This window comes from Podarcis filfolensis, assembly GCF_964270895.1.
Source record: "Podarcis filfolensis genome assembly, chromosome: 2".
Classification (NCBI taxonomy): Eukaryota; Metazoa; Chordata; class Lepidosauria; order Squamata; family Lacertidae; genus Podarcis; species Podarcis filfolensis.
In genome coordinates, this window is record NC_139605.1 from 96,923,275 (window position 1) to 96,950,480 (window position 27,206).

The 27,206-nt window shown below is 44.2% G+C and overlaps 1 protein-coding gene and 1 long non-coding RNA gene across 4 annotated transcripts in view; one reads left to right on the forward strand and one right to left on the reverse strand.

Annotated features, from left to right (window-relative positions):
* TTYH2 (tweety family member 2) overlaps positions 1-15,557 on the reverse strand; it is an 84,621-nt gene extending 69,064 nt beyond the window's left edge. Inside the window, exon 1 of one of the 3 annotated variants that reach the window (XM_083598799.1) lies at positions 15,253-15,557. In XM_083598799.1, the coding sequence (XP_083454925.1) occupies positions 15,253-15,384 (132 nt within the window). In that variant the 5' untranslated portion in view covers positions 15,385-15,557. Of the gene's footprint in view, positions 1-13,933; positions 14,028-15,252 lie in introns of those variants that run through there. The other 2 variants (XM_083598801.1, XM_083598800.1) reach the window with 2 other exon arrangements.
* LOC310755722 overlaps positions 1-27,206 on the forward strand; it is a 481,307-nt gene that overhangs the window by 68,294 nt on the left and 385,807 nt on the right. The gene's annotated exons all lie outside the window — the stretch shown is intronic.

Below are 27,206 nucleotides of genomic sequence, written 5' to 3' on the forward strand. Positions count from 1 at the left end.
TGGGTGGTCTTGACCTCCGGGGCAGGGAATTTAAAATGTCTGCCAGAAGCAGCTTAGTCATGCTGGCCACATGACCTGGAAGGTGTCTGTGGACAAATGCCAGCTCCCTAGGCCTATAGAGTGAGATGAGCGCGCAACCCCAGAGTCGTCACTGGACCTAATGGTCAGGGGTACCTTTACCTTTATATAAGGGCAGGCACACCTTTGTTCTGGGTCCTCCTCCTTTCCTGTATGTGAGTTGCAACAGATCAATAAAGATCAGGCTTACTAGCTGCTTTGCTTCTCAATATTCTCTGGTTGGCCTCTGTTATTTTCTCCTACCGATAGGGAACCCACGTAAGGACTCTATATGGGCTCTTGGATACCGCATAAGGGAAGAAGGGCAGATTTTGTTAAAACATCCCAAATCACAGTAACCTTCGCATGCTGGTTCTCGTTCAATATTGTTTACACTGACTGGCAGCAGCTCTTCAGGCTTTCAGGCAGGAGTCTCTCTCAGCCGGTGTTAGAAATTCAAATGTATAAGCCAGGAGCCCAGTTGTTCCTTAAAGCAGGGTTAAAGGTAAAGGTAAAGGGACCCACGACCATTAGGTCCAGTCGTGGCCAACTCTGGGGTTGCGGCGCTCATCTCGCTTTATTGGCCGAGGGAACCAGCGTACAGCTTCCAGGTCATGTGGCCAGCATGACTAAGCCGCTTCTGGCGAACCAGAGCAGCGCACGAAAACACCATTTACCTTTCCGCCGGAGTGGTACCTATTTATCTACTTGCACTTTGACGTCCTTTTGAACTGCTAGGTAGGCCCAAGCAGGGACCAAGCAACGGGAGCTCACCCCGTCGCGGGGATTCGAACCGCCAACCTTCTGATCAGCAAGCCCTAGGCTCTGTGGTTTTAGACCACAGCGCCACCCGCCAAAACGGGATGTCTATTTGCCATTTTGGGGCCAGGCGGCTCGAAAGCCGTATTTTCCCAATACGACTTTTTGATTCCTGAAATTCATTCTGATTGTGCAGATAAAATATCACTGATAGAACTCTAAAAAATGTGGTATTAGTACGTGAAAACAGGCAAGATCCAAGGGTCCCCAGGCATGCAGCGCCACATGGTGGAGATGTCAGGCGCTATCCTGGCACCCAGGCATCTTCACTTGGTCCCAAGTGGGCAATAGCCATGTGCAAAATGCGCCTGGCGAATTTCAAACACTGCTCTCAGCCCTATCTAAAGAAGCTGGGGATTGAACCTGGGAGCTTCTGCATGCGAAGCAGATATTCTATCACAGCCCTTCCCCAGTTTGTTACCTCCCCATTGTAGCAAGGCAAGGATGAGCTGAGCCATGGGTAGTCAACCTAAGGCCTGGGGGCTGGATGCGGCCCAGTCGCCTTCTCAATCTGGCCCGCACACGGTCCGGGAATCAGTGTGCTTTTGCATGAGTAGAATGTGTTCTTTTATTTAAAATGCATCTCTAGGTTATTTGTGGGGCCTGCCTGGTGTTTTTACATGAGCAGAATGTGTGCTTTTATTTAAAATGCATCTCTGGGTTATTTGTGGGGCATAGGAATTCGTTCATTCCCCCCCCCCCCAAAAAAAATAGTCCGGTCCCCCACACGGTCTGAGGGACAGTGGACCAGCCCCCTGCTGAAAAAGTTTGCTGACCCCTGAGGTGAGCTCACTTGATATCCTCAGACATCGTGAACCATCACCTTTCCCTCTCTTTGCCCCCTTACTTACTCCTCCCAATCTCAATGGTCACCTTATTCTTCAAACGCCGCCAAACTCTTGCCTTTAGCTTTTCTGCAGCTCATGTCTGCTGCAGGAATGGCAGAAGGAGGGGAAGGAGAGCAGAATCAGAACAGCTCTAAAGTTATCCCGAAAAGTCAACCACAATGTCACCGCGAAAACTGAAAGGGGGGCTAATTTCACAATGATACTCACTCAAGTTCCTTCATGAACATACAGTTGTCATTCGTATATAATGCTAAGTCATGCGTGGATACTTTAGCTAAGATTCCTGTATTGGTCCCTTCCAACTCTACAATTCTATGATTCTACTGTATGGGATTCTGGAAGAGAGACTGAAGCTGCTTTGATCTTGCCTGGTCATTCTGCTGCTGTGCTAAGTCACCGTTTGGCTTACCTTGTTGTCCCAACCTACGCTAGTGGTTTCATTCTCCAAAGTAAATCACAGGACAAACCATAGTTGCAGCTCACAGTTTGTTTGGGGAGAGCTAAACCACAAACCCAGGTTCAGATAACCCAGGAGGTGGGAACCAGTTTTGGCTCCATGGTCCAGATCCTTATCAGGATCTGACTATCCCGCCAAAATTAGCAGGTGGAAGGAGCCACTCACCTGGCAATCATGTGACATTATTTTGGTTGACAGTCACAATCCTGTTCGCTCAGATCTTAAAGCTGGAGAAGGAAACTCGCAAAAGCCTTTAAGATTGGACTTGGAAGGAGAAAAGCTTTCGCAAGCCCCCTCCCAAGTTCCCAATCTTCCTCCGATTATACAGGGGGGAGGGAGAGGCTCACAAAGGCTTTTGCAAGCCTCCCCACTTTTAGACTGGGACTTGCCGTTCTCTCCTGGAAGCCCTAGCACGAACTCTCTTGGATTCCATGTCCTTAACCAACCTTTCAAATGCATCTGCACAGCGAATGGTGTGCAAAGTTGGAACAAGTTAAAATTGGGGTTCTGAGGATTCAGAATAAGTTATCCCTGTACAAGTTGGCTGACATAATTACAAATGACATAGTTTTCAATAGGAATGAGGAGATCCTCACTGGTTGTTGTTTTATGCCTACGTTTGGTGCACTTTGAGACTGTACCCCTCTAGCAGCACAATGACTTATCAGTGCAAAAGCAAAGAAGTCTTGCACTAATCTACAAAAACCAGAAGCTCTCCTAGCTTTGCCTGTGAATCAGAGGTCAGAAGTGCCAAGCAAGAAGTCCAATACAACTGTGCATTGTCTAAGTGCTTCCTTCCTGTCAATATGCTTTGGTACAATACTACTACTCTTCCACACACACACACCCCACTCCTAACACATGCAGCTGAAACCAGGACACCAATCACCAGCTAAACTTCCAATACAATATTTTGCAGCAATCCCAGCAACCTGGATGTTATCTGCATGCACAAACACACATCACACACAGTGTGCATGCAGTTTTTTGTAGGCTTTTGTCCATCACACTGGTCCAAAATGTGGCATAAAAAACTGTCATTTATTTAACAGCATCTGTCAGATAACTTCTCCCCTCCAAAGTGAGAAAGAACTGAGCAGCTCTCAAGCAATAACTGTGAAGGATTTAATCCCAATACTGGGTGATACACTTTTGATTTATGACAATGCAGTTGACTTCATAAAATATAACACCCACTCTGGAACACTCTGACATCTGCCATCAGAAGGACATAAGGACACTATCAGTGACTTTTTAAAGCATTCTTCAGGCACAGAAACCTGGTTGCACATGGAACTTTATAGGAACCACAAGCTTTAACAAAGGTGTTGGTTGCTAAGCCTAATGTCATTAATGAGCACAATGTCCCACGGTCTCCCCTACAGTCACAGTACCCCAAACAGTTTAATTAATGAAAATAATAAGAGAAGGCTCAAAGACACTGAGTGACATTCACCAACTGCAACCTGTCAGCACATAACAGGACTCCCTGCTCCTTCCCCCATGCATGGCCTGCACCCTCCTAAAATCTGCTCCAGAGGGTTGGGAAAACCCCTAAAACAAATTTAGAGGGCACACTAGGGGAGGGGGAACATTTTTTTTGTGCAGAGAGAAATCCTTTCAATGATAGAACAAGAGACTTAGCATTATGTCGAATTCCATCTATGATGTGATCAGTGGCGTAGAAAGCGCTCTTGCAAATTGATGCATAAAAGATTTGGTCTTGCAGACGTTTCCAAATTACAACTTGCCTCCTTCTGCACATGTACTGTATGCACATGTGAAGGCAAAGAGGAGGCATTGATAGAATTGTAATCAAGACACAAAAAGTGCCAAACATCAAAGTAGAGTTAAACGGGGAGTTTGCATTCTCACCTTCTACCCGTTTGCTCAGTGAAAGATTTGCGATATTGACCTCCATTTGTTTTGTTGTGGTTTTGCAGGCAACAATTCTTACAAGTATCAGAAGTATCCGACCTGGTGCCTTGCAGATGTTGCTGGACTCCAACTCCCATCAGCCCCTGATCATGCGGATTAGGACAATGGGAGTCCAACAACCTCTGAAAGGCATCATTGCTGGCTGCTAAATGCTGACTACCTTGCATTATTTCACAGCCTGTTTTTATAAAACCAGCCTGTGCATCTGACAGCAGAACTGCAGGAGCCATTGGTACTTATCCCACGGAGGTTTCACATTAGCCGCTTAATGGAGACATAAGTATCTCCCACTTTCTGCTGATAAACAACCAACATTACCTTCAGCAGCAATTAGACGAAGCACAGAGCATCTCTCTCCTGGGATGCTGGTAAGTAATTCTGTCCCACACAAACAAGTTTCACGCCGCAATCTGCAAGAGGTCATGATTCCAAATGTCCCTTCAGCACTGAGTCTGGGAAAGCCCAGCTCCTCTCTCCCTTAGCCAGCAAAAGCAAGCTTCCCACATATTTTCTTCTGGGCAGAGCACACTGACCCTGAAACTGTGAGAAATCCCAAACTACATCCTACCAGCCTGGCTTTCACTCCCTGGAAATGACAGCATGGCCCCAAAGAAGAGCATTTCAGAGTGGTGAAATGAATCAGAACAGGAACATCCCCTCTAAACAACAGACAACTTTGTATTTATCTGGGGCAGCTAAAAGCTGAACTGTCTGGTGGCAACTTAAAAGACTAAACAAATGGATCTTAGCAGAAGTTTTACAGGGCCAGGCGCCACTTCAGATACATACCATGTTGCTGTCTGCTGTCTGTGTATATTTGAGTGTATAGTAGAGGTGGGTGATATGTTGTTCAAAACCAGTTTCAAGTCCACATTGTGATACCGGTTTCATAATTTTTGACCTGGCAATATATCACATATCATGCTGTGTGTGCGTGCTATGCAAAAACCATGATGCGGGGAAAAACGTGAAGCCAGCCAATGCCTCTACATAGCTCCATCTTCATTTCGGACATCATGATAGCTCGGTATATTGTGATGTTTTTAGCTGGTGATAAATGTTGAAAACCAGATATTGCCCAGCCCTCGTATGCAGAGACGGAATGGGTGGGGGGAGGGGTAGGGAGGTTATTATGCAGTAAATCTAAAAGTCTGTGTTATGTAGAAATTTAATAAATAATAGTAAAAAAAAACACAAACCCACAGTCCCATCACAAATCACCAGCTACTGCTCTCAAATAAGACTTTGTCAAATGCATCATCAAGGATCTACAAGCCAACTCTGAGGGAGGAGTCTTCTACTACACAGATGAAAGGGCTGAAAGGGCCTGGGACTGTTTACAACAGGCATAGGCAAACTTGGCCCTCCAGATGTTTTGAGACTACAATTCCCATCATCCCTGACTACTGGTCCTGTTAGCTAGGGATGATGGGAGTTGTAGTCCCAAAACATCTGGCAGGTCGAGTTTGCTATGCCTGGTTTACAGACTCCCCACCCCACCCCACCCCCCAAACACACACACACACACCACATGCAATGGCTCATTAGTAGAACTACATCATTCATCAGGAATACAACCCAGGAACTAGCATCCCCCACCCTAAAACAACCCCAATGCCAAATCTACCCCTCATATCTACTCAAGATCCACTTATCATGTGGTCTCAACCTTCCCATCAAAGGCCCATTCACCTTTACATGTTTGAACATGATATATGCCACCACTATGTTCCTAAGACGATGTTGTGCCAGCAAGGCCCTTCTGCCATGTAGGTTGCCGGGCTACCTGTACAAGAGAATGGATGTACCCAAATCAGACATTAAAAACAGCAAAGACTCAGAAATCAGCACAGAAGCAACTCAGGTTTTCCTGGGCATTCAGCAAGACACTTGCCAGACTTCAGCAAAAGGGTTTCAAAGGGAGACTTCAGCTGCCAAGCTGGAATTCATGTTCTCATTCTAGCCTATCAGACTTGGGCTCAAGAGGGACTGGGAGTGACAGGTTCACTACTAAACGCAACTGCCCCTCTTTAGGCATACAGGGAAGACGCTATTCATCTCACTTTGCAAATTCATTAGCAGCCAGTCGCAGGCTACTCCCACCTTGTTTGGCACTTCTACTCTCAACTGGTCTCTTTTGCACATTCTCTGCATAGCATTTTAATACAACATCTTCCTCGCACTGCATTTGCTGGCTTTCCTGTAGCAGCATCCTTCCAGCGGTCGTCATGTGTTTAGCAGCTGGAGAGAACACACTAGCTCAACCCACATGCACCCCTGTCCTCCTTCATAAATTGCAGGATGATTATCTGAAGCAAGAAAGCCTCCAGTACATGTGAAGGTGTCTGCAAGAAGAGGAACCCTGGGAAATCAGGGTTCTCTATTGCATGGGGAGCCCATACTGGGAGAAGCAGGCTCACTGCTTCAGACAGTCAAACTCATGGGACAGGGATGATGGTGGCAGAGGTAGAGACCTCATCCCCATCCCATGTTGCTTCCTCTAGCTTCTGAATGCCTGTACAGTGGTACCTTGGGTTACAGACGCTTCAGGTTACAGACTCCGCTAACCCAGAAATAGTACCTCAGGTTAAGAACTTTGCTTCAGGATGAGAACAGAAATCGTGCTCCGGCGGCGCGGCGGCAGCAGGAGGCCCCATTAGATAAAGTGGTGCTTCAGGTTAAGAACAGTTTCAGGTTAAGAACAGACCTCAGGAACGAATTAAGTACTTAACCCGAGGTACCACTGTACAGGGCTTCTCTGTTCCTGTGATCTGTCACTCAAGCAGAACACTTCGTGCACCTGATGAAATAGAATAAACCTTATACCGCAATAAATTTGAAATTTTTCAGATGCCATTGGACTATCTTCATCTCCAAGGCCAACTCAGATCTCAAACGCATTGCCGTTTCAAGCAATTTTGTAGTGAATTAAGGGAAGCCTTATTTTTAGAGAGATCCAACCCTCCTTGAATACTAACTTGTGAGAGAGCAGATTCTTTTTTCAGTTCCTAATATTTGACCAATGCTGGAGCCTCTAGACCAAGTACATTCATTTTCTACAGGCAATTATGCTTATTCTTAATTGGGGTTTTCTGCAAATTCAAACAGATTGGGATTCGGAGAGGTCAAATATAATACCCAAGGGTCGATTAACTCTAGTTAAAATCAAAAGAATGTGTTAGTTTAATTGTGCCATTCCTGACCCACACATGTCATGATCTGAATTCTCTATTACCAGCAATGCCTTGTAGCTGTATCTTGAAACCCTGTTTCAGGTTGCACCAGAGATGTTTACCAGCTATCCGTCTTGTGACAACAAGCTTGCAGCGAATCTGTTAACAACTAGGGCACACATTAGGAGGCTGCATTCTCTTTTAGGCTGAGCACGCCCTATCTTAGGGCAGCAGAAACCACCACAAAACATACCACATCCGTAACGTTTAGTGAGCAAATAATAGCTGGCGATTGCTTATCTACATCAGTCCTTAATGTGGAGAGATAAAAGCCATATCATACAGTGGCGTAGCATGGGGGGTGCAGGGGAGCCCGGCCACACCGGGCGCAACATCTGGGGGTTAGGGTTAGGGGGCGCAAATCCACGGGTTAGTGGGCGCAAATTACTTGCCTTGCCCCGGGTGCTGACAACCCACGCTACGCCACTGATATCATAGAATCATAGACTTGAAAGGGACTCTGAGGATCATCTAGAGTCCAACTCCTTGCAGTGCAGGAATATGCAGCTGTTCCATATGGGGACTGATGAAGCTGCAACTGTGGCGCTATCAGCACCAGGCTACAACCAACTGAGCTGTATCTTGTCATTGTTGTGAGTGCCAAACCCCAGTTCAAGATATCAGGGCTGGATATTAGGGCTGGAATCATGCATTGCAAGCTGTTCTCCAATCGAGTTGCAGACCCTCTCTTTCACCTCTGATACTACTCCACAAGGGCCTTCCAACCAAAGCACATGTAGCTTTTTTTTGCGGGGGATGTGAGGGACTGCAGTGAGAAAGCAGTGGGGCTGAAAACCCTCAGTACCCTCAAAGACTATCTTCAGAAATATTATAAAATCAATGAGTGTTAAAAATGTGCTTGGATGGGTAATAAGTGGTAATTAGTGATAAAAGTTATTAAGACTATGCAAAAAAGGTATTGATAATTGGTTGAAAAATAGGGATATAGTATATGTTATGGTACAAAGTTTAAACATTTGACAAAGGGTAAGAATTTGCTGAATTAAATATTTGAATGGGAATACAAAAAGGGGAAGGTGCGAGGAGGTCAAGAACATAAGCATATGAAATTGAGGCTATTGGAAAAATGGAATGGTTTTATTTTTTCTTTGTTTAAATGTAATTTTCCTTAATTAGTTGTGCTTTTCTTTCTGTATTTTTTTCCTTTTTTTCTTTTTTGTGTGTTTCTTTCTTCTGTAATTTATGGTTTTTTTATTCTGTGAATTTCTATTTTTCTTTTTTTGGAAAACTTTAATAAAAATCTTTTAAAATGAAAACCCTCAGTACTGGGAGCCAATGTAGGTCTTTCAGGACCTGTGTTATATGGTCTCGGCGGCCACTCCCAGTCGCCAGTCTAGCTGCCGCATGGGACAGCTGCATATTCCTGCCTTGAAGGGACTACAGTGGTACCTCGGGTTAAGAACTTAATTCGTTCTGGAGGTCTGTTCTTAACCTGAAACTGTTCTTAACCTGAAGCACCACTTTAGCTAATGGGACCTGCCGCTGCTGCCGCACCGCCGGAGCACGATTTCTGTTCTCATCCTGAAGCAAAGTTCTTAACCTGAGGTACTATTTCTGGGTTAGCGGAGTCTGTAACCTGAAGCGTCTGTAACCTGAGGCGTCTGTAACCCGAGATACCACTGTAGCCTGCAACTGCCCTTTAGACTGACTCTTCTCTGTGGAACAAAATATAGTGAAGAATACAGTGGTACCTTGGTTCTCGAACTTAACCCATCCCGGGAGTCCGTTCGACTCCTGAAACGGTTCAAAAACCAAGGTGTGGCTTCCGATTGGCTGCAGGAGCTTCCTGCACTCAATCGGAAGCCGTAGACATTCAGCTTTCAAAAAACGTTTGCAAACCGAAACACTCACTTCTGGGTTTGCGGCGTTTGGGAGCCAAGCTGTTCGGGAACCAAGGTACCACTGTACTTGTTCCTATGGAATAGGTCTATTTTATGTAAACAATGTTGGGGCTTTGCTTCCTGAACCCAAGCCCCATTCATTTCTTTTCCAGGTAAACACCTAAAGACTGGCTGCTGTCATGTCCAGTTCAATGCCATTCTCCGCCTTTTCCTGCTACGGATCTGCCAGTGCCATTACCCACTTATGCCTCAAGCTAGAATCGCAGCCAATCACATGCCTCAGCCACACGGGGAATGACTTGAAGTCCTGGATTCAATTAGCCCAGTTTGGATTCAGCATTTCTGCCAACGGAATTGGAAAGCTTTCACCCGCAAGCTGCCAAACCTTCCGCGGACAGAATATTTTGAGACATGCAACCAGAGGTAGTACGACTTGCACTACACCGTGAATAAAAAATTAATTACGGCAGTGCCGCAATGAAACACAACCACCTGCCAAGGTGGAAGGTAACATCTGACCAATGCAGCATACGAGAAGAACTCAGGTGGGCATCCAACTAAGTAGGCATTCTAAATTTGGGTTAGCAACTTCCAAAGGAACAAACAGTAGTTCCTCTACATTAGAATTACCACGCTGAGGTAATTAATTAGGAAACAAGAAAAGAGCTACTGCTTAAACTACTCTTTGTACTGAAGGTGCCAGTCCTATACAGTGGTACCTCTGGTTACATACTTAGTTCGTTCTGGAGGTCCGTTCTTAACCTGAAACTGTTCTTAACCTGAGAAACCACTTTAGCTAATGGGGCCTTCTGCTGCCACCGCACTGCCACCACACAATTTCTGTTCTCATCCTGAAGCAAAGTTCTTAACCTGAGGTACTATTTCTGGGTTAGCGGAGTCTGTAACCTGAAGCATCTGTAATCTGAAGCGTTTGTAACCCGAGGTACCACTGTAGTACAAAATACATGTATTGGACATAAGAAAAGTCTAGTTTCCAATTAAAATACATGTGTGCACTGAGTGGAAATGGATTGGGTGCTGAGACCCGGCCTAAAAGATTTGTGTTTTTTTAAATGGGAAAATGTGCTCACCCTTTACACACACACACACACACACACACAGAGAGAGAGAGAGAGAGAGAGAGAGAGAGAGAGAGGTCTAGATATTAACCAGCATGTAGGCTGCTATTATTAGATGTAGAAACTGTGAAGTAAAATGTGAATAAGGCAAGCCATATGCGTGTGGGTGCGTGTGCAAAACGCAGCAGAAGGAATAGAAAACAGAATTTCTGATGATCTCTACTAAAGGGTTTGCCAATACAATTCTTAAAGTGACAGCAGAGGCAATACTGCGTTGCCTAGCAGCATGAATCCTTAGATCTTTCACAAGGCTTTGCAGTAGTGTATGCTTCCTTCAAAAGGAAAACGAAAGTATATCTAGCCCAGCAGGTGTTAAGTGTTCGGGATGCAAACTCCTGCCAGCTATGTACAATCCATAGATAAATCTATTGCTTTATGTAATCTGAACTGAATATATGTATTCATAAAGGACTATAAAAAAAGGAAGTGTTATTGCCTGACCTACACAGACTCGTGAATTAAGATTCTTTCCAACTAGTTTTTTACCGGAGGGGTAAAAAAAAACCCTAGGTAAATACTATACCGAACCTGACTTGAATCTTTAAGAAAATAACTTTTATTGAGCCAACTATGTTAGAGAAGGTTTAGTAGGCTTTAAATTGCACAGAAGGCGCCTTCAGGCAGAAAGGCATCTCAGCCAGAGGCGAACCTCAAGCTTGAAGTTCCCCCAGTTTCCAGGGAATGAACTTGAGTAACCTTTCCTCTAGTACTCATGAATGGAGCATCTTCCATACAAAGCCTAAGTACTCTGCTTTTCCTGGCCCATATTCTAACAAATTGACAGCAATAAGGTAGTTGTAAAAAAAGTCACTGACATCTTCATAGCAATTGCAATGAGCTGGCCTACATACCACCAGGCTCTGAAAGAATGATGAGAATCGGACAGCCTCTATTAGAGAGGGAAAGGGAATGGTTCTCACCTTTGAGGCTTTCAAAACTAATTAAGGGCACATTTACATAACTGCAGGACCCTTGGTTATTAATAGTAATTTTGAGGAACTGCCAGCAGGGAAAAAGACTCCCAAATACATCAAAAGGCAAAGTGAGCACTAAACATTGTTATCACAGGTTAAGTAATCACACAGGGAAACTTTGAGACAAGTCCCACAGTGAGGGTCAAGTCCCGGTTGGAACTTGGAGCAGCAGACATGTACACAACTTCCTGCCGACAAAGCAATACCAGCTAAACACATACAGTGGTACCTCGGGTTAAGAACTTAATTCGTTCTGGAGGTATGTTCTTAACCTGAAACTGTTCTTAACCTGAAGCACCACTTTAGCTAATGGGGCCTCCCGCTGCTGCTGCGCTGCCGATGCACGATTTCTGTTCTCATCCTGAAGCAAAGTTCTTAACCCAAGGTACTATTTCTGGGTTAGCGGAGTCTGTAACCTGAAGCATCTGTAACCTGAAGCGTCTGTAACCCGAGGTACCACTGTATCACACTCCATAATTTCCAAGAGAGAGTATAGAAGTGACCTAAGCAGGCCTAAGGGATGGTTAAGGATGCAAAGCTACTCAATTTATTTTTATATTGGACAAAGCCTCTTTCTGCAGATAGTTTCTACGGACACTACCTTCCCACTTTTCCATCTTTGGAACAAGCACACAGCCACCCAAAAGAAATGTTTGTTTCCTAAAGCAGTGGTTTCAAGCCTTTTTTTTGTACGGCAACCCGTAAGTCCAAATTTACTTTGTGCAGTAACCCATCGCTGTATTCTCACGTGAATTTTGGACCACAGGTCTTCGGTGGCCATTGGTTTTGTGCATTTAAAATGCAAGTCTGCCTATTTTACAACCATTATGTGAGACATATACGCAACTTACATAATTTGATGAAATATTTATAGGGCTTACAAAGATAATCATTGTTGTGCTCATGGAGTGTAAAAACAACCAACACCTGATTGGTAAGTAATATAAATTTGGTGCTTGACCTCTGGAGGCGCACTCCATTGTCTCAAGACAGACAGATTGCAACAACAACTTTATAAATTCATTCCACAAACGCAGTTACACAAGGCCTGTTAAAAATACTTGTACTTCATTATATCTTATGTTTTTTTATGATGAAGTCCACTTTGGCAGGTATCAATGGGATGACAGAGCTTGCATTTTGCCAAAGAGCAGGTGAGTGCAGGGTTTATTGGTTGTCAGACACAGTCTCAGATCCTTCCCGAAACATTGCCTGTTTCTGCATTTCAGTCTTCATAGCAGTCGTTGCTGAAAATCCTGCCTCCCAAAGGTATGGGCTACCAAATGGCAGCAGCGCAGATACTACTTCTTCATCAACAAGTTCAGGCTACTCCATGGCAACATGAAACCAACATTCTGACAATTTTTGGAAATGCTGTTGCCTTTGAGGGTCCTGTCACATGATAGTTCAATGAGCCATTGTTCTTTCTGCACAAGTGGTGAGATCTGGTTGCAAATGGGCTTCACATACACTCAAACTTCTTTGTTTCTAAGCAAACTACAAATTACCCTTGACTATTAACGGGTTCTGAGATGGTTCACCAGAAAGTGCTCATACAGGGAGTTTTTTGAGTATTACAGCTTGCCTCTGATGCAAGCTCTATTAGCACTTTGTGGGAAACCGTCCCCAGAAGCATCACCAGCCAGCAGAGAACTGGCCAATGAGAATCCCGGAATCATAAAATTGAAGAGCTGGAAGGGACCACAAGGGTCATCTAGTCCAACCCCCTGCAAGGCAGGAATCTTTCACCCAATGTGGGACTCACGACCCAGAGATTAAGCAGTGTCATGCTCTACCAGAGTCTTTCAGACATGCAGTTACAAGCATCAACACAGAATTATAATAAGCCAATAAAACAGCTTTAAGAGGTACTCCTCTTACAGTAAGAGGCTGCAAGCTATAATTATTTGGGATTTACTTATACAGTGGTACCTCAGGTTACATACGCTTCAGGTTACATACGTTTCAGGTTACAGACTCCGCTAACCCAGAAATAGTGCTTCAGGTTAAGAACTTTGCTTCAGGATGAGAACAGAAATCGTGCTCCGGCGGCGCGGTGGCAGCAGGAGGCCCCATTAGCTAAAGTGGCGCTTCAGGTTAAGAACAGTTTCAGGTTAAGTACGGACCACCGAACGAATTAAGTACTTAACCTGAGGTACCACTGTAAAGCCCGCAACCCATCTGCACAAGCTTTGCAACCCACTTGTGGGTCAAAACCCACAGGTTAGGAAACACTGTTGTAGACTATCAGCAAAGAAGACCAACAGCCATGAAGTTCTCAGATGATCAAGTCACCATCTCTCAGCCTAACCTAACAGGCTTGGTGTGAGGATAAAATGGAGAACCACATATGCCATCTTGAGATTGGCAGTGGGATGGGGTGGGAGAAACAAACAGAAATGCAATCCATAAAGACCCAGAGCAATGAAGAATTCTGCCACACCATTACCAAGGCAAACCAGTATACGGACAGCAAAGGAAACACAACAGAACTGGCTCCAAATACAGAGATGACAAAATACAGCAAACACTGTGCATCCAGAATGGATAGCAGCGTATCTGAAGCGTTCAGCTAATCAACGGAAGTTAATGGGATCGCTACTTACAAATAGATTTCCACCCAAACGAGGATGCATAGGGAACTGAGGGGGAAGATAAAGGATCCAGCTATCTGAAGAGCAGACAAGGAGGGTTGCTAGCATATCACACATGCAAATAAGAGAGAGGGTTAGTTTTGTAGGGGGTGGGGTTGCGGGGGCGGGGGAGAGTTATATTTTGTGGGCCTGAGGGAGATGGGGAGAAGAGGGCAGAATCCAGTTTTGGGGAAGCCAATGGAAAATGTAACTGCCTTTGCATGTGCAAGAACCGAGCGAAACATAACCTTCAGGTAGGACTCAGAAAGATGCCTTATTAACACAGAGACGCCTGCTTCTTTAAAAAGATTTGCAAAATTCAAATGACAACTCTCATCATCGAATGCGCGCGTCTATTTTAATTTGCAATTCAGGTCAATTCCCCCCAAAAGGGTGGGGTGAGTGACGAATGGAGGGGATAAAATGCTACACAGCTTAATATTTAAAATCACAGCCACTGGATCTTGCCCACAGCACAGAGGACACAGGACCTGGCGTGTTTGGGGGGTTTTCCCCAGGCTGCCCCCCCCAGAGAATCTTAATTACCAGGCTATTGGCTGGGATGCCGCAAAAAGGGGTCAAAAGAGGCACTGCGGGAGACTGGATGCTGGTCTGCTTTACTCCAAAGGAGTACAGGACCGGTGGCCACGAGTCATTTGCGTCCTGATCGGATACGCACAGGAGCATATATGAAGGTGCGCAAGGCAACAACTGCCCACGAGGATGTCACGAGACCACCACGCTCAGAATAGCCATCGGGGGTGCGGATGGGTGAGCGCAGGGGTGCTAACTTGAATAAAATAAGGGGGAGGCAAGCCCCGCCCCGCATAATCCATCCATCACAAGACGTGGGGCACCCACACTATTTGAACAACAATGCCCATCAACTTGGGGGGGGTCAATGGGGGGGGGGCAAACGGCCCCCGGCCCCTAAGAGTTGGGGTAGAAACAAAGCGGGGCAGGGAGGACGGCACTTGACGGAGTTGCAAGCCCCTTCCATTAGAGGAGGCGTTTTGTCGAGGGAAGGCATTTTGTGGGAAACCGACGGCGGGGGGGGGGGGAGCCACTCCGGATCTCTCTCCCTCCCTCTTCGGTAGGCCGAGGGATCCAGTCTGGGGGGCTCCCACTGCAGGACCTGGCAACCGCCCCAGAGCTGAAGGTCGCGCTGGGAAGCGCGGGAGGCCCAGCCAAGCGCCGCAGTGGGTTTGGAGTGGGGTTTTGCATGGAGGGCGCCCCATTCATTCTACCCTACGGGGGAAGAGGATCATGCACCGGGCGGACGGGCAGCGCACCTGCTGGTAGTCGGCGTCCCTCGGGCGGAAGGCGCTGGAGACCGGCTGCAGGCGGAGGCTCAAGTGGGGCAGCCCGTGCAGCCACGACGCCCACCAGGGCGCCAGGTAGTCGGCCCGCGCCGCAGGCAACATCGCGACCCCGGGCCTGCCGGCTGCAGATGCTGCAGCCGCTCGCCGCCTCCCCGGACAGGCACCCGCTCCTCCTGCCGCTGCTGCCGCTTCTCGTGCCGCGTCCGCTCTCCGCACGCCGATCGCGGCCCGGCCTCCTTCGCAGTCGCGGAGCGCGCTCGCCAAGCGCCGCCCCTTCTATTCTCCGCGATGGGGAGGCGGGGCAGGTCGGGGACGGGGCGGGGGGCGCAAGCCGGGCCGTTCTGGGAGGGAGCGGACGCCCCCTGCGGGATCCGCCCGACTGGCGGGGGCGATGCTTGCAAAGAAGTTCACAGCAGCACTCCGTCTTCCTTCCATCCCCCCCCCCGCAAGTGATTTTTTTGTTTGTTTCAATCCTTATGTGGGGCGCATGGTCGCAGCAGGATTTATGCTATATGGGGGCGGGTGCAGGACACCCACCTGTCATCATCCTCTGTCTGGCTGCGTCTAGCACATTAGGAATTTCTTTTGACCTCAAGTGCTGAGAAAAATCTGTTCTAATCTTTCTCCTTTTTTTTTAAAAAAAGTATTTTTATTTATTTACTTGATTTTTTTTGGGATGGGGGCAACTGTCCCCCTGGCTATGGTGGGGCAGGGTGTGCATCTCTGACTCGCGTGCAAACATAATCCTGTGTTCTTGCTTTTAATGTCATCTCCTAGTGAGGGGGAAGTGAAACATCTACAAGGGAGGGGCTGCCCCAACTATGGAATATCCTCTCCAAAGAAAATGCGCCTGGCACAAACTTTATTGTCTTTTAGTCACTGGGCCATAACACTCTCTCTCTCTCTCTCTCTCTCTCTCTCTCTCTCTCTCTCTCTGTTAAGTTGTGGGTGAACATATCAGACAACACAGGGATTCTTCAAACAGCTCTTGTTTATTCACAGGCTGGAACAGAACCGAACTGAAGGGTTCAGCCAGCCTGCTTATATAGAGCTCCAGTACCAGGCAACTGTAACAACTTTCTGTAACTATCCAATCACTGAACGTCACTTTCAATCCTTTATTTGCATATGTGGACCTGAGTGAAAACTATCTACAGTATCCCCCTGCTGGCCCAGGGTGAGAACTTCAGTACATAATACCATCTATCTATTTATCATCTTCACTCATTTTTCACACAGTCATTTCACTCAATCACTCAGACATTTCAAAACATGTTTACTATATTAAATATTTCAAACTCTCCTACTGTTTATTGTGCTTTGTATTTCCTGCATGTACTGTTTATTCTTTATTTTTATAACCCTCCTTGGAAATCATTAGCAAAATGCAGCACACAAATGTTTTAAATATAGTTCTCTCTTTAAAAACAAACAAACCCCCACACCTTTCCCACAAAGCCTTTGCCCTCAATCCAACTTGTTCAGCACACACCTTGCCTCAAGGAGTAACTGAAGAGGCATGTCAGCAGGGAGAAATGTGTGAGGGGAAGCTGGAAGATTCAGGATAGGCAAGAGACTTCTTCACACAACAAAGCATGGATTTTGCCCTCACTAGATGTAGCGACAGCCACCATTTTGGATGGTTTTAATTAAAGATGGGACAAATTAATGGGAGGATGAGGCTATCAAATGCTACTAGCCACGACTAAAACTAACCAACTAAAACATTGGTCACCAGCAACATTGGTAGAAACCGTTCCAAGAAGAGAGACATTAAAGGTCCCAACGCCTGCATTTGAAACATGCCTTATGTCTTATGACCACAAATAGGAATTCTCTGTCGTTTCTCAGTTAGTAATGAGGAAGTTCTGAATTGGCCTAGGGATTGCTTAACTTACAGAGCCTAACTGCTTCCTAACTTACAGAAAATCACTACTTTGACATACTACTGCCTGCTATGTCGCAAAAGCGCTAATTTGCAGTTTCTCTTCTCATTTTTTTAAAAATACAGTGGTACCTCGGGTTAAGAATTTAATTTGTTCTGGAGGTCTGTTCTTAACCTGAAACTGTTCTTAACCTGAGGTACCACTTTAGCTAATGGGGCTTCCCGCTGCCGCCACGCGATTTCTGTTCTCATCCTGAAGCAAAGTTCTTAACCCAAGGTACTTTTTCTGGGTTAGCGGAATCTGTAACCTGAAGCATCTGTAATCTGAGGCGTCTGTAACCCGAGGTACCACTGTAAAGCATAAACCTCACAAAGTCAAGCACTGGGTGCATTCTGCAAGGGACATATCATGTACAGGAAACCCACACACACATAATTTATGTTCAGAGATCCAATCAGTGCAAGATGGTAATGGCCATTCTGATCCCTGTCTCTACACCAGGAACTGCTAATTCTCTACCCAGAAAGGGCTGTTGACTCCACCCTCCCAAAAAACCACACCAACCCCCCTGCCACAAAATTCAGCCACATGCAACTCTTCATTCATGTGTTCACTGAATGGTAGTGTCTACATGACGGTTATCCCCACCTTTAGCCTTCTGTGCCGGACTTGAAACACTTGGGTGCGATTTAATGCATACTTTCATAAAAAAAACCTCTCCCTCACTGATTATTAACCCAACCCTGACTGGCCTCTGGATTATTGCCAGTATTACTTTTATAATACCTTCAATATATGAATTAAAGTCTATATGGAAGTTGTAGTGCCTCAGTTGTCTACACACTTTCATGTGGGTGGGTGGGATATCCTGTGTTATAGAGAAGGATCGATAAACCTTATTTTTATAACTTATTTAAGGGCAGTAGAGAAGCAAACCTTGTGTCCCAGACTGTTCATCAGACCCTCTCAGGCATGCCAAAGCATGCTGCCTTTTTGACTTTACTAGGTTAACTCAGGAAGTGGGAAGAAAGTGCATAGGGACAGCCATGTGGCAGAGTTCTTTTGTTTCATGCTTTCCATTCATGACTGTGTCCCTGCTTTCAGGAAGCGACAGATCAGCAGCAACATGGGAAGGGTAGTGTTACCCATTACCAGAACTTGAGCTTTGTCAATTCCATGGAAATCTGGCAGGGCCAATTATCATCAAACATCAGTGTGACAGCAGTTTTTAAATATCTGAATGAGATATTTGAGATATATAAGATATCTGAATGAGTTTGAGGAAATGAGATGAATTAAACCCAGCTTCTGCGATGACACTGTATCTCCACCTCACTTCAAGGTCTCAGCATCAGCAGAAACAATGGATGGGGAAATCATACAAACCCCAAATAGCAGCTGTTATTTAAGAAATGCAGCAGTGCTAGCTCAGCTTATTTCAGCACCATTTTCTTCCCTGTAGAAATCCTCTTTCTGACATTTGGAGGAGGCTGCTGCGGAAGAGAAAGCAGCGTCTACCCCAGATCTCAGTTAGTCCTTTGCCATACAGCACTTACCTAATGATCTCAGATCATCTTGCCAGCCTCTGGAATTCTCTTGAGAGTTAGCGAGACCTTGGGCTACATATTGTGAATCGACATTTTTATCAATGTAGTGCAGAAATGGCAGGCCCCCTAGCAAATCAATAAGAAAAAAAGTTAATTAAATCAGATCTGAGCTGCTAGTCAAAGGAAAGGGAGAAGAGCCATTTTTCACTTTCTAGCAGCACAAATTCTTGGGCAGAGGGATACATGTTCTCTCTCTGAATCATCCTAGAACACAAAATGTCCATCACTGGGGAATACTGCCTGCAGAAAACCATCTTTAGTTACTCTTCTCACTGATTCTAGAGGGTAGCTGCATTAATCAACTGCAGAAAAACTAGTAAGACCATCTAGTTGATACCAGAAAAAGAACAAAGCGAATTCTCAATTATTTGATTTTCTTGGATTGCCAACACAGAACATTTGCCTGGAGATACTAGTCCATAGGACGCGGGTGGCGCTGTGGTCTAAACCACAGAGCCTAGTGCTTGCCGATCAGAAGGTTGGCGGTTCGAATCCCCTTGACGGGGTGAGCTCCTGTTGTTCGGTCCCAGCTCCCGTCCACCTAGCAGTTCGAAAGCCCGTCAAAGTGTAAGTAGATAAATCCGGTGGGAAGGTAATCGGCATTTCCGTGCACTGCTCTGGTTCACCAGAAGCAGCTTAGTCATGCTGGCCACATGACCCGGAAGCTGTATGCCGGCTCCCTCGGCCAGTAAAGCAAGATGAGCGCCACAACCCCAGAGTCGTCCGCAACTGGACCTAATGGTCAGGGGCCCCTTTACCTTTTACTAGTCCATAACAATATTGGTTTCTGTTTTTATATTTGTTAAAACACACTTGTGGAATGCAGTGCTCATCTATTCTATAAAGTGCAAAGGGAAAACTGAAAATATGTACCTAGAGCACTTATGATGTTGGATGGTACTACAAGTTCTGCTGTTTTAGAAGTAAGCTGTGGAATCACACATTTTAGTTCACTTAAAAATAATAAGATTCAACTCCTTTTAAAATGTAAGACTTCAGTACATATAGTGATTGCACAGTTTAAGGCTTTGATGTTTTGTCTAACATGTGTGTGTTGTGTGTTTATAACATTTAATACAAATAAATGTTTTTGCCCCAATCCCAATAAAATGCTTCCAGTATTTTAACAACCATTTGCTTCTTCTGACATCATCTCAGACCCAGTTGCGGCCATACCTGATACTTCATCCAGTCTTAAGGAGGAAAAGCATTGCTTCACGACCTTGCCACATGCTCCCCCCTCCAACATCACAAAAAGAACTGCCTGTCTTAAGTGGGTCAGACCACTGGTCCATCAAGTTCAATATTATCTACACTCAGCAACAGCTCTCCAGGATTTCAGACAAAGGATGTCTCAACTCTACCTAGAGATGCTGGAAATTGAACCTTGGGATTTTCAGCTTGCGAGAGACACACTCTGCCACTGAGTGATGGCCGCACTTCCGCCCTTGTTTCTTTCCCCTAATGTTGTGACAATCTGTTCCATCTCTGCACACAGCTCACTTGAGGATTGAACTTTACCTGACATTTAAACACTTCCTTAAAACAAGCTGTATTTGTGAAAAAGCTCTTGAAAAACCTACATTTGGAGGAAAATATTGAGCAGTGGCTCAGCAGGAAATTAGCCAGACTACATAATAGCCCATCCGGCTTTGTAGCCTCTATGAATCACAGTAGCCGTGAGCTGTATTTATAGCTTCCTACGCCTTTGGTTAATAGAGTGTATAAATCCCAAAGCTTTTTCAGCATGATGTCATGACCTCCAGCCTGATGCAATGAATCTTTCACACTCTCCCAACTCAAGGCTTCTTTATAGGGAATGGTAATTATCACACTGCCATTGAGATGGCCCTCTCGACAACTCCAGGATTGTGCTAAATGCAAGTGATATTTGCATGAATAAACAACAATCTTTCCCTAGTTCAAAGACTAGGCATCAGATGTTTTCATGCTACATCTAAATGCCCCTTATTAAACTGCCAATGGTCTTGATGGTACCTTTATAACAGATATAGACATACTTCAGAGGATCAACTTGTTTATTTTCACTAATCTTCTTATACCACTTACGCTGCCTTCACAAGCATACCATAAAAGGTCACCTGTTTCAATACATTTATTTATTACTGTGTTCCTGCCAAGCCATATGGAACTACCCAAGCAATTTCCAGACCTTATATACACAACCACATGGAATCCTAGAATCTGTGATGAAAAGGTAATGGCTACATTGACCCATCGGGACACGGGTGGCGCTGTGGGTTAAACCACAGAGCCTAGGACTTGCCGATCAGAAGGTCAGTATTTCGAATCCCCGCGACGGGGTGAGCTCCCGTTGCTCGGTCCCTGCTCCTGCCAACCTAGCAGTTCGAAAGCACGTCAAAGTGCAAGTAGATAAATAGGTACTGCTCCAGTGGGAAGGTAAACGGCGTTTCCGTGCGCTGCTCTGGTTCGCCAGAAGCGGCTTAGTCATGCTGGCCACATGAGCCGGAAGCTGTATGCCGGCTCCCTTGGCCAGTAAAGAGAGATGAGCACCGCAACCCCAGAGTCGTCCGTGACTGGACCGAATGGTCAGGGCTCCCTTTATCTTTACTTTTACATTGACCCATCAGCCTCAGTAATCCTAGCAAAACCAGATGTTCTCTTAAGAATAGCGTGTATTTATGATGTACCTGGACAACTTCCTAAGCGTGTTGAACTTCCCTGTCAAATGTTTCAAAAGATTTGGGCTTCCTGGTTTTATCAACATAAACTTGGGTCCAGATATCTTGTGAACTGAAGGGCACATATGCAATACCTCCGCTGTTGAGACAGGTGATTATATTTACTATTTCTCCATTCCCCTGCAGCACCCTGCAAATGTACATCACCCAACAGCAGGTGATGTTGCAGGGTGAAATCTCTGAAAATTCCCTTCCACCTACAGAGTCCCCTGCTCAATCAGGTACTGTACTTTTCTGTGGTTGGAAGGAGCTCTTACCACCACACGCAAGAACAAGTCTGGATCCAAGCCATCGTCTGTACACCTGAGATAGCTTGTGAAAAATAGCTTGACTTCTCAGCAGCACAATGTCTCTTGTTTCTGTATTATCGCTTCCTGTTTGTATTCATTCCTCAAGCGCAAACAGAATTTCTTCCAAGCGTGTGTTAACAACCTTTAGCAGTAACTACAGCCAGGGGGGAGGTAGGAGTCAAATTTCAGAAAGGTATAAGATTTTATGAGAATCAACCAAAATTGGAAAAAATACAAACATGTGCACGCACACACTCACAATCTATGGTGATCTGGTGTTACGATTTTTGGAGGCAAACAGGATCCTGCTTTCGGAAATGATTAAGAAACCACCCATTTACCACTGCAAGGCAGCTCAATCCTACAAAAGCTGTTCCCACACTCAGTGGACGGGAATGATTTACTGCTAGTTAGCGAATGAGATTCATTGCTATTGCAACCCCCCAAAAAACCCCCAACAGTATTATGTATATACAGTGTACTGGAAAGCACAAGGGGGAGAGAGGATGGTTTTCTATGATGTGAATCAAGCTATATTTAAAAGCACCATTCTAGAGGAAATGAGAGGCAAAGTTCACATTTGGATTAAAATCTCTCATGTGCTGCTGGTGAACCCCAGGGTCACACTCTGCTTTTGCTTTTCTCTCATGCAGAATTTGCTTCTGCTCCTTCATTTCCACAAGCGGCACAATGAACAAAAACAATAAGCATTAATTCCTGCAGGCAAATTAAAAAGCCTCTGGAGCAAATGTTATCTAGCAAATGTTTCCCCAGCGTGAAACAATACACAATGGGAAGGCCTGCTTTGTGCCAGAGGAAGAGCTAGGCGTCTATTATTAGATATCAGTGTGAAACATTTTGGGATATGGAACGGTAGTTTAAGCCAGAGCTTCACACAGATTGCCTCTCCTTCCATTGCAGTTAATGTTCAGCTATATCCAGCAAAAGGCAAGCAAAACCCAAGCATGCATTGTGATTTGACAAATTTGATTCTCCCATCCCACCCCGAAACCCATTATAACCAACACAACTTTTCATCTATTGTCTCACACTACAGTTCCCATGATCCCATGATACAGGTTCTGCTAGCAACAGCTGATGGGAGTTGTAGTCCAAAAACAGCTGGAGACCCAAGTTGGGGAAACACTGAACTAGACGATCCTTCTGGTCCTATGTGGTTCTATGATATAAATCAAACATTCTTCTTAACATACAGCACCATCTAAAGGCACGATTTTGAATAGCATTCACTGTGAGTTTACAGTACTGTATTTAATAGTGCAACTTGGTTCTTCGTGCAATCAATAGAGTCCCCATCTGCCTTCTGTTCAAATAATCATTAGTGACTAATCTGAATGCCTTGAGAAGGTATTGGCTGAAGCCACAGACAAGTAGCTGCCATTTTGGGAAAGCTGCTATATGCTTCCAGTGAGTAAATATTTGGTGGGGAATTTCCGCAAGAAGCTTAAAAATAGGTGACTCCAGACAAAATACTTGCTAACCACCATCTACAGACCAGCAGCTTTTACAACCTCAGAGGCCCCAGAGATATTGAAGCAGTTAATTAATTCTTACACAACAAAAAAACCGGCCATCAATATATATACACCTTTGTTACTGTTGTTGTTGTTTAGTCGTTTAGTCGTGTCCGACTCTTCGTGACCCCATGAACCAGAGCACGCCAGGCACTCCTGTCTTCCACTGCCTCCCGCAGTTTGGTCAGACTCACGTTTGTAGCTTCAAGGACACTGTCCAACCATCTCGTCCTCTGTCGTCCCCTTCTCCATGTGCCCTCAATCTTTCCCAACATCAGGGTCTTTTCCAGGGAGTCTTCTCTTCTCACGAGGTGGCCAAAGTATTGGAGCCTCAGCTTCACGATCTGTCCTTCCAGTGAGCACTCAGGGCTGATTTCCTTCAGAATGGATGCGTTTGATCTTCTTGCAGTCCATGGGACTCTCAAGAGTCTCCTCCAGCACCATAATTCAAAAGCATCAATTCTTCGGCGATCAGCCTTCTTTATGGTCCAGCTCTCACTTCCATACATCACTACCGGGAAAACCATAGCTTTAACTATACGAACTTTTGTTGGCAAGGTGATGTCTCTGCTTTTTAAGATGCTGTCTAGGTTTGCCATCGCCTTTCTCCCAAGGAGCAGGTGTCTTTTAATTTCGTGACTGCTGTCACCATCTGCAGTGATTTTTTACTAGCAAATCTATTTGATATACAGGTAATGAGAGAGGAATGGAATAAAGAATTAGATATCTCAGTTTCAACCACACAGTGGGAAACTGTTTTAAGTGCCATAACAAAGGTGTTTCAGGACCTTAAATTGAAGCTCAAACAAAAAAATAATAATATTTAGAATATACTAGACCCCATTATGTTTGTTTAAAAAAAGGCTATCTAAGGTATCTAACTGTTGGAGATGCAATAGGGATAGTGCTTCTCTAAAATGTATGTTTTTCATTGTCCTATATTGAAAGTTTTTTGGCAGAAGGTAACTGAAACTATCAACAGAACTGTATGGAACAAGCTTACATTTACAGAGCAAAATATCCTTTTGAATTATATACCCAGCATATGAAATCTTACAAAAGGACAATATGAGTGGACTCTCCATGCCCTTACCACAGCAAAAAGACTGATACTGATGAATTGGAAAAATAAAAATGTGGCTCCCTTCTACGATTGGATTGAAGACTTATACAAACTCGCAACATGTGAACAACATGCATATAAATGCAGACTTACCATGGACAAATTCAATGATATTTGGAATCCATTCTTACAAATACTGTAACAGGTTAAGATCTGGTGAGGTACAATACAGTGGTACCTCGGGTTACAGACGCTTCAGGTTACAGACTCTGCTAACCCAGAAATAGTACCTCGGGTTAAGAACGTTACCTCAGGATGAGAACAGAAATCATGCGGCAGCAGGAGGCCCCATTAGCTAAAGTGGTACCTCAGGTTAAGAACAGTTTCAGGTTAAGAATGGACCTCCAGAATGAAGTAAGTTCTTAACCCGAGGTACCACTGTAACAACTTTGTATAGTATGGTTTTGGGTTTTCCCCTCCCCCCTTTATTTTCCCTTCTACGTGGGTGCTGTTTCTCTTTTTCCTTTTCTGTCTTTTCTTTACGTCTCACCGTGTTTAGTGCACATATAATTATGTACTTTTAAACTTTCAATAAAGATGTCTGGAAAAAATAAAAATAAAAATGAGTGACTCGCTCTGTGCTATTTCAAACAGCAACTTTCACACCTCAGCCACATGGTCCCATCACTCTCCAACCACAGAGGTTTCTTGGTTGGCAGCTTTTGCACGTAACATTTTACGCCTGATGGGGGATTTGCCAAATAAGGGAGAAAAACGGTGAGTGCAATTGGAAATGACCAATACAAAAACTTTTAAGTTGCACACATATATTTGTGGGTAAGAGGAATAAAAAGGGTTGAATACTAGGCTTATTCTATACAGTGGTACCTTGGTTTTCAAACGTCTTGGTACTCAAACAACTTGGAACTCAAACACTGCAAACCCGAAAGTAAGTGTTCCGGTTTGCGAACATTTTTCAGAAGCTGAACGTGCTCCGTTTTGAGTGTTACACTTCCGATTTGAGTGCCACACTTCTGTTTTGAGTGGTACACTGAGGTCTGTCTGTTTTTGCTATTTATTTTGTGTTTTTGTTTTTGCGGCTCTTTTTTGTGTGACTGCGTGGAACCCAGTTCAGCTACTGATTGATTGATTGATTGTGTGACTGCAGTACATTGTTTATTGCTTTCATTTTATGGATCAATGGTCTCCTTAGTAAAATTCATGTTAAATTGCTGTTTTAGGGGTTGTTTTTAAAAGTCTGGAATGGATTAATCCATTTTGCATTACTTTCTATGGGAAAGCGGGCCTTGGTTTTGGAACACTTTGGTTTTGGAACAGACTTCCGGAATGGATTAAGTTTGAGAACCAAGCTACCAATGTAGATGGAATCTTATCAGAATCTACAGCCTCTACTGTAACAAGCAAAATCCTAACTTTTCTCAAATACCTTGGAGCATGGTTTTTATGTAATGCTTCTTAAATTGCCACTTTGAGCCTTCCTTGATCAATAGTTTTAACAAATGTCCTTAAATTCTATTGTTATCTCTTATTCAGAGCTGTAAATGAGGTATTTTCTTTTGCTTCTCAGTAAATCTAATAATTTGTTTAACACAATTTTTGGAAGGAAGAATTCCTTTAAAAAAATGCTTTATTGGTTTAAAAAAAATAACAAAACAAAAGACCAAATCAAACAATATATAGCAATCAACAAAAGGCAATTCAAAATTAACACTCATTAAGTACCAAAAAGAGACACAAAATTAAGTCCATCCGTTGCTAATTCTAATATGACTGTTCTAATATGGTGTCCCCACTGTTCCTAAATTTCCTTTCACTGCTCATTTAATTTTATCTCTCCTAAATTCTCTATCATCTCTTATTTCATGCAGAAAATCAATCCAAGCCTGCCAAAGAACTGGTAATATTACAATGTTCTTTTAAATAATCTCTTTTTAATAATCTCTTTTAAAATAAAAAATTAAATAAATATTCCACTCTCTGTTGAATATTTGATCTGTAGGGTCTTGGAATTTTGCTGTTAATCTTGCTAGTTCAGCATATTCTAACATCTAGTTTTGTGGGCGCGGAGTCCCCTTTCCATATTTTAGCAATTACTACCCTAGCTGCTACTGTCGCATACATGAATATTTTCCTTAATCTTTTTGGGATTTCATTATTCATTATACCTAGTAGGAAGCCTTCAGGCTTCTTTGGGAAGGAACATTTAAACATTTTTTAAAAGTTCATTGCAAATTATTTCCCCAAAATCCCTATTTTTTTTAGTGTCACCACACGTGGATCATGGTGCCTTCCGCCTCCCCACATCTCCAACAGATGTTTGATTTAGCTTTATACATTTTAACGAGTTTTACAGACGTTAAATACCATCTGTAAAGCATCTTCATGCAGTTCTCCTTCAAATCGTAGCAAGCTGTAAATTTAAGGTCCTCCCTCTACAGCCTCTCCCATGATTCCATCTGGATGTTGTAGCCAGTCTCTAGTCCATTGCACCATAACAGATTTCACTTCTTCCTCCTTGACCTCCCAGTCAAGAAGTTTATACATATGAGAGCATTTTATTTGTATTGTCTTTTTCTAATCTTGAGAGTTCCATGGGGAATCCTTTCTGTTTATCCTTTTGAAATGTTTCATTTAGCTGAAAATACTGGAACCAGTCAGTCAGATGTGTCCTAATTTCTTCAAAAAAAATTTAGTCTTGTTTTCTTTTTCTTCCAATAGATCTTTATAAACTGCCCAATTACTTTTTTCTTTTCTTGGCTGAGAATGCTTCCCTGCCCCTGCCATACCCATCACTCACCC